The sequence below is a fragment of the Cajanus cajan genome, chromosome 9 (assembly GCF_000230855.2).
Source record: "Cajanus cajan strain Asha chromosome 9, NIPB_CcT2T_4, whole genome shotgun sequence".
Classification (NCBI taxonomy): Eukaryota; Viridiplantae; Streptophyta; class Magnoliopsida; order Fabales; family Fabaceae; genus Cajanus; species Cajanus cajan.
In genome coordinates this window covers 16,619,760-16,633,383 of record NC_138525.1, presented here as the reverse complement: position 1 = coordinate 16,633,383, position 13,624 = coordinate 16,619,760, and the positions used below count along the sequence as shown (strand labels likewise).

Sequence of the window (13,624 nt, the reverse complement as noted above, 5' to 3'; positions counted from 1 at the left end):
TATTATATATATATATATGTTGGGGTAGAGGGTGTCTCACGTTCTGGTTTTATTTTATTTTTTTATATATAAAATATTAATAATTTTATAAAATATTATTATTAATTATATTTTAATTATGTTATTATATTCAATAAAATAAATATATTAATATTTTTTATATATTTTATTTTATTATGTTTATCTTATTAATTTTTATCATTTTATTCCTTTAATCTTAAATAAGTTGCAAAAAATTATAAAGTGATATTCCTTTTATCTTATTAATTATTATATTTTTTAATAAAATTAATTAAGAATATTGGTTTAATTGCATTTTTTATCCCTCAAAGTATTACAATTGTGCAGTTTTGTGATCTCCAAGATTTTAATTGCATAATTTTAGTCCTTAAAGAATTGCAATTGCGCGATTTTGGTCCTTCAATTTTTAATTGAACAATTTTAGTCCCTCAAATATCATAATAGTATGATTTTTGTTTCTCCCATTAAAAATTAATAATTTTAATATATATATATAATGTTTTAAAATTAAATAATTATTTATCTATTCAAATTAACGTATATTATAATTTTCGATATTATATCAATAATATTATTAATATATTTATAGATAAACTAATAATTTGATAAATATAACTTGTTATATATTAATATACTTTTACAAAAATATAAGTATATTAATTAGAAATATATATATGATCTTATATATTTATATTTTTGTAAAAGTATATTAATATATATTAAGTTATATTTATCAAATTATTAGTTTATTTATAAAAAGGGTAAAAATATTATTGATATTAATTTATCAGTAATATTAAAATACTAATAATATATAAATTTTATTTATTTAGTAATAGTAAATATATATCATTTGATACATTAAAAAAAATATACGTTAATTTAAATAAACAAACAATTATATAGTTTTAAAATATTATATATATATTAAAATTTTAAAATTATTAAATTTTTAATGAGAAAGACTAAAATTCCACAATTATGATATTTGAGAGATTAAAATTGTTCAATTAAAAATTGTAAGACTAAAATTACACAATTATAATCTTTTAAGGACTGAAATTACTCAATTAAAACCTTAGAGATCAAAATTGCATAATTATAATATGAAAAACACAATTAAGTAAAGAATATTTTATTCACAGTTCTGGAACGGGCCATTCTGAAACCAGAACGGTCCGTTCTGATTTCATAACGGCCCGTTTTGAAAGAAGAACGGCCGTTCTGATTTCAGAACGGCCCGTTCTGCTTCACTAGTGGTGTGTTAATTTTGCAACCAGAACGGCCCGTTCCGGTTTCAGAACGGGCCGTTCTGGGTCCAGGTGTTTTCAAAAAAATTCTCATTCACGTGGATGCCACGTATGCATCTACGTGGCGTCCACGTGGCCAAAAGTTAACACCGTTAAAGCAATTTGGACGGAAAGTCCCACATTGAAACCAATTAATTAATTTAGGACTAAATTGAAACCAATTAATTAATTTGGGACCAAATTGAGACCAAAAATTAATGAGAGACTAAATTGAAACAAAAAAAGATTATAAGGGACCAAAATAGGGTTTTAACCAAAGAAAAAGTTAAGAATCTTAAGATGAAAGTGCTGGTTAATTATGATAAAAATGATAAAATGTCCTATTTAAATGTGTTCATAAAAAAAAGAAATAAGTTTTATTAATAATGTAGCTTTTGAATAAAAATAATTCAGACTAAGCTAATTTCAGACAATCAAATATATTTAAATCACATACCTGATAATCTTAAACATGACGTGGTTGAATCAATTAATCATAAAATTTTGTAAACATACACTTTGTCGCATGGTTAATTGGCTATTCCTTCTAAATTTATATATTGGAGAAAAAATATTAATTTTATATGAATTAAAAAATTAGTTAATATATATATATATTTTTGATTTCATATAAAATATATTACATATTTTCTAAAATATTCTTAATCATATTTATTGTATATAATGTTATCATTATTTTCTTAAAAGTATTTTTAGATTAAAAAAATTAAATAAAATTATTTATATCTAAGTTAAAAAAAAATTCTTCCTGAGAAATAGTGCATGATAAAGGAAAAAATACAAAATCAGAATATGATGAATTAAGAAAATTAGGAATGAAGGAGAGACACAAAAAATTGAAAAAGCAAGAGCAAAAGAAATAAGAAAAACGGGAAAACAAACATCAAGATTTTACCCTACCTCGCTTGTGCTATGCTCCAAGTCCAGTCGCAAAAATATCTATTCACAAAATTAAATTATCTGAAAAAAAAAAAAATACACGATCCCAGTTAGTTATTAGCGAAAATATCTATTCACAAACTCAGATTATTTTAAAAAAGATAAAAATTCATCCCAAAAAATGAGAATAGATAAGATATTAATCATATTCATAGGTTTATAATTTTTTCTTTTAAAATCCGGTTAATTTGACTTATTTGATAAAAAATCAGATTTAAAATTTTTAAAAAATTATTTATTTTAAAAAATTAATTTTAAATTTATAAAAAATTTGTTAAACCTCATAAACAACCAATTTATCTATAAGATATAATTAAAAAATAATATACATACTATATTTTAATAATATAATTAAATAAATAAATTTATTATAAAAATTAAATTATCAAGACATTTTAATCAAACTTAATTGCATGTGTGTATGAAATTGCAAATAAAAATTTTAACATTCACATTTCTTTTTTCTTTTATCTTTATATTTGATTATTTAAATATATTTTGAATAAGATATAAAAAATTATTAAAAAGCTTTTTTTTGGATAAAATATTTTTCTTTCATCATAATATGTGTATGAATGTATTTTAATGTGCATCATATACATAAGTTGTTTCTTTTACTTTAGTTTTTATTTTATTTTAAAATTAAATTTAATAATAATAATAAATGAACATATTCAAAAATAAGTTTGTTCAGTTATTTGAAATTAAATTCATTAACTTATTTAATATTATTAATGTAAAATAAAATTTTAAATAAATTAATAGATAATGTTAAATTTTAAAATTTTAATTATAAAATATAAATTAGACCTATTTTCATTTCTAATAGCAGCGCAGCACTGCGAAGAAAACGACAGAAGAGTGAGTCGTTTCGTATAAACTGGGTTGTGGGCTAATCCAAAAAATACGAGGGAAACGAAAAGGCTTCTTAACTCTCGTTGCGCAGAGCGAGTGCAAGACACGCTCCTCAAGGCTCAAAAACTGAGAACGTGTCCGAAACGGAGGGCTTCGTGGCGCGTGGGGATTTCCTTCCCGAGAATCGCAGGGGTTGGTACTAACGTGCACCCAGAGGGTGGCCCGCTCTTAACGTGCGCACTAACACATTATGAAGTGTGTTGAAAGGGTTAACCTATATTCCCCCCTTGGCCTTCCCGTTTGGTTTTCGTCGCAAAGAAGGGTTTTCATTTTCGCTTTCGCTCTCTCTCACTGCTCTCACTTCGTTTCGTCACTACTCTCGTTCATCATCCATGGCTGAGCACCGCGCCGCCTCCGACACTCGCCACCACCTCTCCGTCGCACCGCCATTGCAGATCTCCAAAGGTTTTCTGCCTCTCCATTTCTAATTTAAATTTAAATCTCACGATTTTCGTTTCTCTTAACTCTGATTTTTTTTTTCTCCTTCGTGTTTCAATATTTTTTTAGATTCTCTTCAGTTATGGTTTATCACTTGCTTCTCTAAACCCTAGCTTCTCTGAGTCTGTTGTTTTTTCTTTCCTCTGTGAACAGCGGAAATGCACTTTGTTTCCGTGGTCGGGTTTAGGGTTTTGTTATGCTTTGTTTTGGGTAACGGAACGGTTTGATTGGTTTATGAACATAAGTGACATTCGGGAAGTCATTTGTACTGAGGGGTTTGCGTACCGCATTCTGCTCATTTCTGCACTATCTTTGAAGTTAGTTTGCTTTTGATTTTTTATTTTTCGGTTGTGCCGTTGTGGGGGTTTTATGCATAAGTAAGCCTAGCCGTGTTTTGAAATTAGACTTTTTTTTTTTGAAGATACTTATTAGAATATGCTATTCAGGTTTTGTTTCGAGGGGTATTGGTTTCGGCTAAAACCTGAAAAAAAATGATATTTTTGAGTTAATCCCCTTCTACCTCTCGTTTTTTATACATGAGTAAAAATGATTTCAAATTTGGGGTACTTTCACGTGATGTTGTGTTGCTTGATATACTGTCTGATGTTTTGCTCCTATTTTAGCACGAGTGAGTTTGTTTTTTTGTTTTGAAGTCTAAGTAAATGCAAATATTATTAGTTTTTCTTCTGTGTTTTACATGCCATCTGTTTACTTTCTATTTTGGAACTAACATTGATGACTTTGGGGAATTATTTGAGATTGGTTAAAATCTTCAATCTCTTTTCGATAAGTTAAGTTTCTATCCCTTTTATGCAGATGTCCAAGGATCTGACATTCCCATTCCGCTCTCACCACAGTGGCTTCTGCCAAAGCCTGGGGAGAGTAAAGCTGGAACAGGATCTGTGGTTTGTGCTAACTACTTCTGCATTTTTTTTTGCATGCTTATAATGTTATAGAACTTTTCTGCAAATTGGACTTAGCTGCACCATGACATTCCAGAAATAATATTTAATTTCTTAAGTTTTGTGCATTTTCCTTTTTTCATGTCTCAGGAGAACCACATGGTCACAAATCCACCTTATGGCCATCGTGCAGAGACTGTCAAGACATCTGGAAATGGAGAGGATGTGCATGATGCTCACAAGAAAAAGGATGTCTTTAGGCCATCCATGTTTGACTCAGAAAGTGGACGTCGTGACCGCTGGCGTGATGAGGAGAGAGACACTAAGTCTTCCGTACGGAAGGATCGTTGGAGGGATGGGGACAAAGACCTAGGCGATTCTCGCAGAGTGGATCGATGGACAGATAATATGCCTGCAAGGAACTTTGTGGAACCACGCCGTGGTACTCCTGATAATCATAGATGGAATGATTCAGGAAACCGAGAAACTAACTTTGATCAGCGGCGTGAGAGTAAGTGGAACACACGCTGGGGTCCTGATGACAAGGAGCCAGAAGGCGTTCGGGAAAAATGGAGTGACTCCGGAAAAGATGGTGATATACATTTGGAGAAAGGTTTGTCCCACATTTCGAATCATGGAAAGGATGAGAAGGAGGGAGATCATTATCGGCCATGGAGGCCTAACTACTCACAAAGCCGTGGAAGGGTAGACCCTTCCCATACAACGCCAAACAAGCCAGTCTCTACATTTTCCTATGGGCGTGGCCGTGGGGAGAATACACCCCCAGTGTCTAGTCTTGGACATGGTCGGGCTGGTTCTTTTGGTAGCTCTTTGAGCAACACATACCCTGGAACTGCATTGGACAAAGTCGAAAGTGGGCATGAAGAACCTTGCCCCTTTAGATATAATAGGACAAAATTGCTTGATGTGTACAGAGTGACTGGTATGGGTACAAATAGAAAACTAGTTGATGATTTTGTGCAGGTACCTAATCTTACTCAGGATGAACCGTTGGAGCCTCTAGCTCTTTTGGCCCCTAATTCTGAGGAACTGGTAATTTGTGTCTTTGTTTTGTTTTTTAATTACTTAACGCAATCGTCTTTTCTAGTGGTTTAGTGTATTGCTTTTCTGTTTGAACAGACTGTCTTTAAGGGTATTGACAAAGGGGAGATAATTAGCAGCAGTGCACCTCAGGTGCCAAAAGATGGAAGGAGCTCAACAGATTTTACTCATACAAGGCGAATGAAGCCTGGAAGTGCACCTTTCCAAGGTACATTTAGGATATATACTAAATAGGTTTGGGTGCTGGATAACTTTTGGAACTATATATATTTTTTAAACTGTCTTTTGATAATTATAGAGACTATAAGGTATTGACTCTTCAAAATTTGGTTGTATGAGTTGTTCTGAAGCTTCTTAATATAAAATAAAAACACGAAGTTATGGCTCCCAAATTAATATGAGAAATACATGATATTAGGGCATCCTCCAACAGGTTAAAAGTGAAGATATGGCTAATGGCAAAATTAAATGAAACCCCAAGTGATCAACCCCCCTAATTTTTTTATTCCATTTCTCTTGTGTAAATTACGTTAAATATCAAATATTATTTGCTTTCCTCTTTTAACTTAAGTGTGTCGTTACCCTGCTTATCTGAAATATATTTTGTGAACAGATAGAGGTGAAGATGGAGGTTCTTACAAAATACCTGATGAGGTGTCCAGTAACAGAGATTCATCCTTCGAAGGAAATAGTTCTGCTCATCCTGGTGCTCCATGGCGAACAATGCCGTTGGTGGAACATGCTACCACCCCGTTTCATGATAATAGAGACGTAACTAGTGAAGTTAGATTAAGAAAAACAGATCTAAGCTCACACCAACCAAAAGATCCTCATAACCAGTGGGGAAATAATTTGGGTTATTTATCTGACTCCAAAGAAGTTGGAAAGTGGCAAGCTAGTGAGGATCCTCTTATTAAGAGGCAGTTATCTGGCATTTTGGACAGTGAACTTGAAGCCAGGAGAGTTCCACAGATTGCCCCAGAGGAATTATCCCTTTTCTATAAAGATCCTAAGGGTTTAATCCAAGGTCCATTTAAAGGAATTGATATTATTGGATGGTTTGAGGCTGGATATTTTGGTATAGATTTACCTGTTCGTCTGGAAAATTCAGCGGCTGACTCACCATGGTTGTCTCTTGGTGATGTCATGCCCCATTTACGGGCTAAAGCCCGACCACCACCTGGGTTTTCTGCACCAAAACCGAATGACTTTACAGATATTCCTGGCCGGCCAATTCCCAGTACATTTGGGAATACTCTTGCTGGTTTGAATGAGGTTGACATATTGAGAAATGATTCTAGGCTTAGACAGAATTCTGATACCGAAGCTGAAAATAGGTTTCTGGAGTCACTCATGTCTGGTAACAAGAACAGTCCTCCCCTTGACAGCCTGACATTTTCAGAAGGTTCCTACCTTTTATTATTAGTAATTTCCTCCTTTTTTTGTTGATAATTTAGATATGAATGCCTTTTTATGCATCGTTATTGACACCCTCCCCCCTCCCTCTTTTCATTTTCCTATACTGTACTGGTCTTTGTTATGTTTTAGGTTTGGCATTGATTTTGATGTATTCATTTCAGGTTTACAAGGGTTTGTTGGAAATAATCCTGGTAGTATGGGCCAATCAGGAGTTGATAGTGGAAATAATCTTTACTTGCTTGCTAAGAGGATGGCTCTTGAACGACAGAGGTCCTTACCCAATCCTTACCCATATTGGCCAGGGCATGAACCAACTTCCTTTGCTCCAAAATCGGATGGTGTCCCAGATGCATCATTGCATTCAAAACTGTTGTCGTCTGTGAGTGATAACTCCCGTCAACCTCAGTCCCAAAATTCTGAGTTAATGTCAATCATCCAAGGATTGTCCGAAAGGGCATCTGCAGGCTTAAATAATGGTGCTCCTGGATGGCCAAATTATCCCTTACAAGGTGCATTGGATCCCCTACAGAATAAAATTGACTTACTTCATGATCAGAATTTTCCTCAAATGCCGTTTGGAATTCAACAACAAAGGCTACCAACACAAAACCAATTGTCTTTAAGCAATTTACTGGCTCAAGCTGCTGATAATCCATCTAACGCTTTGACAGCGGAGAAGCTTCTTTCTTCAGGATTAACACAAGATCCACAAATTTTAAATATGTTGCAACAGCAATATTTGTTGCAACTGCATTCTCAAGCAGCTGCTCAAGCACAGATTGATAAACTCCTGTTGCTGAAACAGCAACAGAAGCAGGAGGAGCAGCAGCAGCTACTGCGACAACAGCAACAACTGCTTTCTCAAGTGTTGCAAGATCAACAGACTAGCCAGCTTTTTAGCAATTCATCTTATGGACAGTTGCAAGGTGGATTAACCATGGGGAATTTGCGTGTGGATCCTTCTCAAATTCAATCAAAACAAGAGATCTATCCCATGAGCTCTCAGGCACCAATTCCTGGTATGCATAATGAGCATAGTTCTAATTCTTTGAATTTACCTCTGAAAGTTAGTCAAGACACGAGTTCTAACGTAAGCAGTGAAGCTTCTATACATCTGCCACACCAATTATTTGGTGAAACTGGTCGTCCAGAAAGTTGGGGCCCTAATCTTACTGAACAAGTGAATGAACAGTATCAGAAGGAAATGCTCCCCACATCAACTGTTGTTGAGAGTTCTTCATTGCTTGATCAGAACAGATCCAAAGAGGAACAACACATTGTGCTGAAACCTCTCTCTGTTTCTGACTACACTGCTAAGTCAGTGGAGCAGGTACCACCCAGCAATTTTAGGCCTGTTGGTGATGTCATGACCTCAACTTCTAAGTCAGGTGAGGATTCTGGACATATAGAGGTTGTTGCACCTGCTGTTGCCTTGTCTTCAGCTGGATCTATTGGAGTTGAGTTACCACCAGCAAGTGATCATGGTATGGAGGTGAAAATCAAATCAGATAATGTGCATCAAGAGCAGCATGCTGGAAGAGACAGCTCGATATCCGAGCTATCTGTGGGAGATGTACGAAATGTTGAAGCTCATGAACCCAAAAAGGCTTCTGAGAAGAAATCTAAGAAGCAAAAATCAACCAAATCTCAGTCTTCAGATCAATCTAAGGGAGTGCTTAAAACTGTGATTTTGCAGCCATCGAAGCAGTCAGAAGCTGAAATACCAAATTTAAATGAGTTGGGGGAAGTCAACAGGGGCGAATCAGTATATGAAACAAATATTCAACAGACAAGAGTTAAGGGAACTCAGGTTGGAGGTGCTATCCTAGAGGCAGGTGATCACCAACAAGCTAGTGGCTTGCCTGCTGTTGTTACTGAAATCATCTCTGAAACAGTTGATGTGGGTGAGGTGGCCAAGGCAGTTAGTTCTGCTTCGACACAGAAAACTGAAGTATCTGCAGGACGAGCTTGGAAACCTGCTCCAGGTGTCAAACCAAAGTCTTTCTTAGAAATTCAACAAGAAGAACAGAGAAAGGCCAAGACAGAAATGCTTGTATCTGATATTTCTGCTTCTGTCAATTCGATGAGTCTGGTAACACCCTGGGCTGGGGTTGTGGCCAATCCAGACTCTGTGAATGCATCTAGTGAAAGTCACCGAGAAGCAGGCAATACAGAATATCCTGTTAAATCTGAAACTTCTCAAAATCCCAAGAGCAAGAAAAGTCCACTACATGATCTGTTAGCAGAAGAAGTTCTAAAGAAATCTAATGAAATAGATGCTGAGGTTCCAGATAGTATATTGCCCTCACATGTTGTAGCTGTGCATTCAGAACCACTGGATGATGGCAATTTTATCGAGGCAAAAGATACTAAAAGAAGCCGAAAAAAGTCTGGAAAATCAAAGGGTTCGGGAACTAAAGCTTCATTGCCCATTGCGTCTTCTGAGATTCCTATTGCCTCTAGCCCCATTGAGAAGGGTAAAAACTCCCGTTTGGCACAACAGGAGAAAGAAGAATTGCCTGCTATCCCTGTAGGACCTTCTCTTGGAGATTTTGTTCTTTGGAAAGGAGAGCGTGAACCACCAAATCCAACTCCTTCTCCAGCCTGGTCCACTGATTCTGGTAGGGTTCCAAAACCAACTTCATTAAGGGATATTCTGAAGGAGCAGCAGAGAAGAACTTCTGCGATTCCTGTGAGCCCAATGCCTCCCGCTCAGAAATCTCAGCCTACCAGTACCCAGTCTACAAGAAGTAGTGCTTCTTCATGGTCAATTTCAGCATCCTCTCCTTCTAAAGCCGCCTCTCCAATTCAGATAAATTCCCAAGCTTCACAATCAAAATACAAAGGGGACGATGACTTGTTTTGGGGTCCAATAGAGCAATCTAAGCAAGATACTAAGCAGTATGATTTCTATCTCTTGTGTGTTTAGATATGCTCATTTGATTTTGACTATTTTACTCTAAAACTTCTGTACTAAAACTTTTTTTCTGAATTTTTGTTTATGAGCCTTCTTTGAAGGAAAAATAACCTAGTTCTAGCACAAATTTTTGTTTTGACAAGTTTGTTGAAGCATTGTAGTTGTAACTAAACATTTCTTAAATATTATTTTTGGAAGAATGTGAAGATCATTCACTTTCAATACCATTGTTGGAGGATTTGCATTGTGAGTCCCACTATATAGTGTAGCTCCACTCCTATTAGTGGACCCAAATGAAAACTCACCTGGTAATGGTTTTGAAAACGTGTGCTTGTAACATTCCTCTTTCAGGAAATTCTTTGTTTTGGCATGTTATTTATGCATGTATTGTCATTCAACTTCTGTTCTATATGACATCCAATAGTCAGGTAGAGAACAGTAGTATTTATTGGCTAAACCACTGTTATTCAGGATTTTTCTAAACAAGAACTTGTTTTCCTGCTGGTATAATATGCATGTGAATTAATTACTTGTCTTAAACTTGTTTGTTTGGGCTTTTCATATTTTTTGTGAATCTGTCCTCATGCTTTCTTGGTCTTCTTACCTTGTGGGATTGGAGAATGGAGTGTCCCTGTTTTTCTTAGACTACTTTGATCATTTGTTGTGTCTAAAAGCATACTGTTTTGGTGAACAGTTGTTTCTGATTTATTGTTTTTCCTTTTAAGCAGGTCAGATTTCCCTCAGCTTGTGAGCCAAGGTGGCTGGAGTTCGAAAAATGTACCCATGAAAGGTAATTCTCCCGGATTATTGACACGGCAAAAATCAGCGAGTGGCAAACCAACTGAACGATCTATAGCATCATCGCCTGCCTCTTCTCAATCAGTGCTGAAATTGAAAAAAGATGCCATGACAAGGCATTCTGGTAAAAAAATTGATATATTGTATTATTTCTTTGTTCTACCTGTCTAATATAATCTACTGTCTGGATGTTTTGACGATCCTGTAAAATACTGACGAATAATTTGTTAAATTTTCAGAGGCTACGGACTTCAGAGATTGGTGTGAGAATGAGTGTGTTAGGCTTATTGGGACAAATGGTATGTACATCGTTCAGACTTTTGGTTGGAAGGGTTAAACTAGATATTGGTTTTGAATTGAACAGTTAAAATGACACCTCTGCATATATGATATATATCTGCCATCATAGTTATTTTGCTAGAATCTTGCGTTTTTGGTTGAAAGTATTTTATTCTTTAATCAAAATCAAATGTCTTTTAACTCCTTTTTTCTGGGGGTTGGGGGGATTGCAGATACAAGTTTCCTTGAATTTTGCTTGAAGCAATCCAGATCAGAAGCTGAGATGCTTCTTATAGAAAACCTTGGATCATATGATCCAGATCATGAATTCATTGATAAATTCCTCAATTACAAGGAGTTGTTACCATCAGATGTTTTGGACATAGCTTTTCAGAGTAGGAATGATAAGAAAGTTGGTGGACATGGTGCGGCAGGCACAGCTTCTGCTAATGCGGACATGCAGGATGCAGACTACACTGAAGGATCCTCTAAAGGAGGTGGAAAGAAGAAAGGTAAAAAGGGGAAAAAGGTCAGCCCTTCAGTTTTGGGATTTAACGTTGTGAGTAACCGGATCATGATGGGTGAGATCCAGTCTGTAGAAGATTAATGAAGGTTGTCTTGGTAGATGTAAATACATTTTGGTCGGACTTTGTAAATGGTTTTCCCCCGTTTTAGGTGTTTTATGTTCTTTTATACAGAAACACTAGCAGCATTTATTGGATCTGCTTAACCAATTTTGTTGTCTAATGTAGTTGTTTTGACGTTTGATCTCGTTGACAATGGTATAATCTGCCAATCTTACCGTAATTTAATTCGTTTTTCATCATACTCTTTTCGTGTCGCGAATGTGAATGATTTCAATTTTATTAATTTCCATCTCTTGCTCTTGTAATTTTACTTGTTATATTAACAGCTGAAATAGGTTTTGATTAAAATTTTTTAGGGTTGAATGGATCTAGTCCTCGAGCAATCGGGCATAGTTGCTTTTTCATATTTAATGTTAGGTTGGAAATATAAAATTAGATGAAAAGTATCATTGTTGACGTGGCATTTTGAAAATTTCGCTAAATCAACCGGGTTTTGTCAGCTATCGAGTTTGTACTGAAAATGGAATCAGTGGATTTCTTGTCTAGTTTAATTTCATTTTTGGTTATTTGATTCATGTTAGTAAGGGTAATGAGCACCATTGTATCTCAGAACAGATGCGATAATTTCTCTTGAAGACCTTTTTTTGTAGCATTCGTTATAACAGATCCACTAAGCCAATTTTGGCTTTGGTACATTCAATGACATTGCTAGCTTAAATGCATAATAAAATACAATTTATTTACCACTACAAAATAGTTATTCACGCATTACTCAACACATTACTGAAGAGTGAAGACGGGAAAGGCAGTGTTTTGATGTGTACTGTTCTTACACGAGTCCCAGTGGTTGAATGTTGAACAGCACTAGTAAGGATTGCTGTTATTGGCTACTCTCTGGTTGCTTCATTTTTGTTGATCCCTTGATGTGTTCTCCATAACCTGATGATGATGAAAACACGAGTGTTACGAAGCCAATAACAGTAGATAACATTAAATTAATTGAAGGGTATTTATTGAGACCCTGGATCTGATTTTAGAAAGAAAGAAGTACTGAGGATTGTGATTTGAGATTGGTGGAGCAAGGTGCAAATTGAGAGAGCGTAGGGACATCTTGGCAATTTCGGTAACAGCAGCATCTCGGACGGTGGGATCATGAGTGAGCAAGTGGTGGTAAGCCGCATGAAAAGCATGAGACCAGAAACGAGGTAAGGCAGTCTTGGTTTGAGTGTACACATCCCACATGCGTCTCACCACTTTCTCCCTCTCTTCCACTTCCTATTTCACAATCACAATTCCCCAAAACATGAATAATCACTTTTCACTAAATATTTGAATAGAATTCATTAAAAATAGAGTTTTGAGTTTTGACACACCAGCACATCGAAGTCGTGGAGAGTGGTGGAATCGGAGTGAGGGGTGAGGTTAGCGGGTGAGCATTTGAGAGTGAGAGAAGCAGTGAAGATGGAGCAGAGAGCGAGCAGAATAATAGCAGCTAAGACCCATTTTCTCTTTGCGTTTTGGACTCTTTCTTCGCCTTTCATCTTATCTTCAATCATACAACCACTCCGTAACTCACCTAGTTAACTCTCCACAAATATAAATGATGGATGTGGCCCTCTCTACTCAATTATAATGAGGGAGGGAATAGTTTTTTTCTTCTTCTTCTTGTTTTGTATAAGGGAAAAAAAAGATTTAAAATTTATTTTATTTTCCTATCTATACTCTATAGTATATTATTAATAAAATTCGTATTTATTTTTTATGTATACATTTTATAAATCGTTTTATCCTTAAATTTTTAATGTTTATATGATTTCTACATCTTTTAAAAATATTTATACTTTTTTATTATATATTAATTTTTTTCTATCATAATATTTTTTAAGGTAAAATAGAAAAAAAATATGGTTAAGAAAATTAATTATTGTTCACTTTATCAATAATAGTTATCATCTTATTTTGTAATTAATTATATTTTTTTAAGTACATTGTGACCAATTTTGTTTAAAATTATTTTAATTGTTTTTTCTAATTATA

General features: G+C 34.8%; 2 protein-coding genes across 4 annotated transcripts; one reads left to right on the top strand and one right to left on the bottom strand.

The window, feature by feature from the left end:
• Window positions 1–3,399: 3,399 nt before the first annotated feature.
• On the top strand, window positions 3,400–11,828 carry LOC109795477 (GYF domain-containing protein). Of its 2 annotated transcripts, none has more exons than XM_020354997.3 (9): window positions 3,400–3,590; window positions 4,440–4,528; window positions 4,676–5,578; window positions 5,666–5,795; window positions 6,201–6,992; window positions 7,168–9,907; window positions 10,652–10,845; window positions 10,961–11,020; window positions 11,234–11,828. In XM_020354997.3, exons 1-9 carry the CDS (start codon window positions 3,518–3,520, stop codon window positions 11,605–11,607), a joined length of 5,355 nt encoding a protein of 1,784 aa, XP_020210586.1. In that variant the 5' UTR covers window positions 3,400–3,517; the 3' UTR covers window positions 11,608–11,828. The 2 variants fall into 2 exon arrangements, with proteins under 2 accessions (XP_020210586.1, XP_020210585.1); XM_020354996.3 differs by having other exon boundaries at window positions 10,649–10,845.
• A 383-nt stretch (window positions 11,829–12,211) lies between these two features.
• LOC109794701 (uncharacterized) lies at window positions 12,212–13,196 on the bottom strand. 2 transcript variants are annotated; one of them, XM_020354145.2, is made up of 3 exons: window positions 12,961–13,196; window positions 12,608–12,862; window positions 12,212–12,526 (listed from the first exon to the last, which is right to left on the bottom strand). In XM_020354145.2, exons 1-3 carry the CDS (start codon window positions 13,141–13,143, stop codon window positions 12,491–12,493), a joined length of 474 nt encoding a protein of 157 aa, XP_020209734.1. In that variant the 5' UTR covers window positions 13,144–13,196; the 3' UTR covers window positions 12,212–12,490. The 2 variants fall into 2 exon arrangements, with proteins under 2 accessions (XP_020209734.1, XP_020209741.1); XM_020354152.2 differs by having other exon boundaries at window positions 12,639–12,862; window positions 12,961–13,194.
• Between the last annotated feature and the right edge of the window lie 428 nt (window positions 13,197–13,624).

What these genes read in the sequence shown, in the direction of transcription:
- LOC109794701 (XM_020354145.2), bottom strand. Translation starts at nt 13,143, where the DNA reads ATGATTGAAGATAAGATGAAAGGCGAAGAAAGAGTCCAAAACGCAAAG. An exon ending in TCCACGACTTCGATGTGCTG is followed by an intron (nt 12,863 to 12,960) that starts GTGTGTCAAAAC and finishes ATTGTGAAATAG; the next exon opens with GAAGTGGAAGAGAGGGAGAA. An exon ending in TTTCTAAAATCAGATCCAGG is followed by an intron (nt 12,527 to 12,607) that starts GTCTCAATAAAT and finishes CATCATCATCAG; the next exon opens with GTTATGGAGAACACATCAAG.
- LOC109795477 (XM_020354996.3), top strand. Translation starts at nt 3,518, where the DNA reads ATGGCTGAGCACCGCGCCGCCTCCGACACTCGCCACCACCTCTCCGTC. An exon ending in AAGCTGGAACAGGATCTGTG is followed by an intron (nt 4,529 to 4,675) that starts GTTTGTGCTAAC and finishes TTCATGTCTCAG; the next exon opens with GAGAACCACATGGTCACAAA. An exon ending in TGCCATGACAAGGCATTCTG is followed by an intron (nt 10,846 to 10,960) that starts GTAAAAAAATTG and finishes TTAAATTTTCAG; the next exon opens with AGGCTACGGACTTCAGAGAT.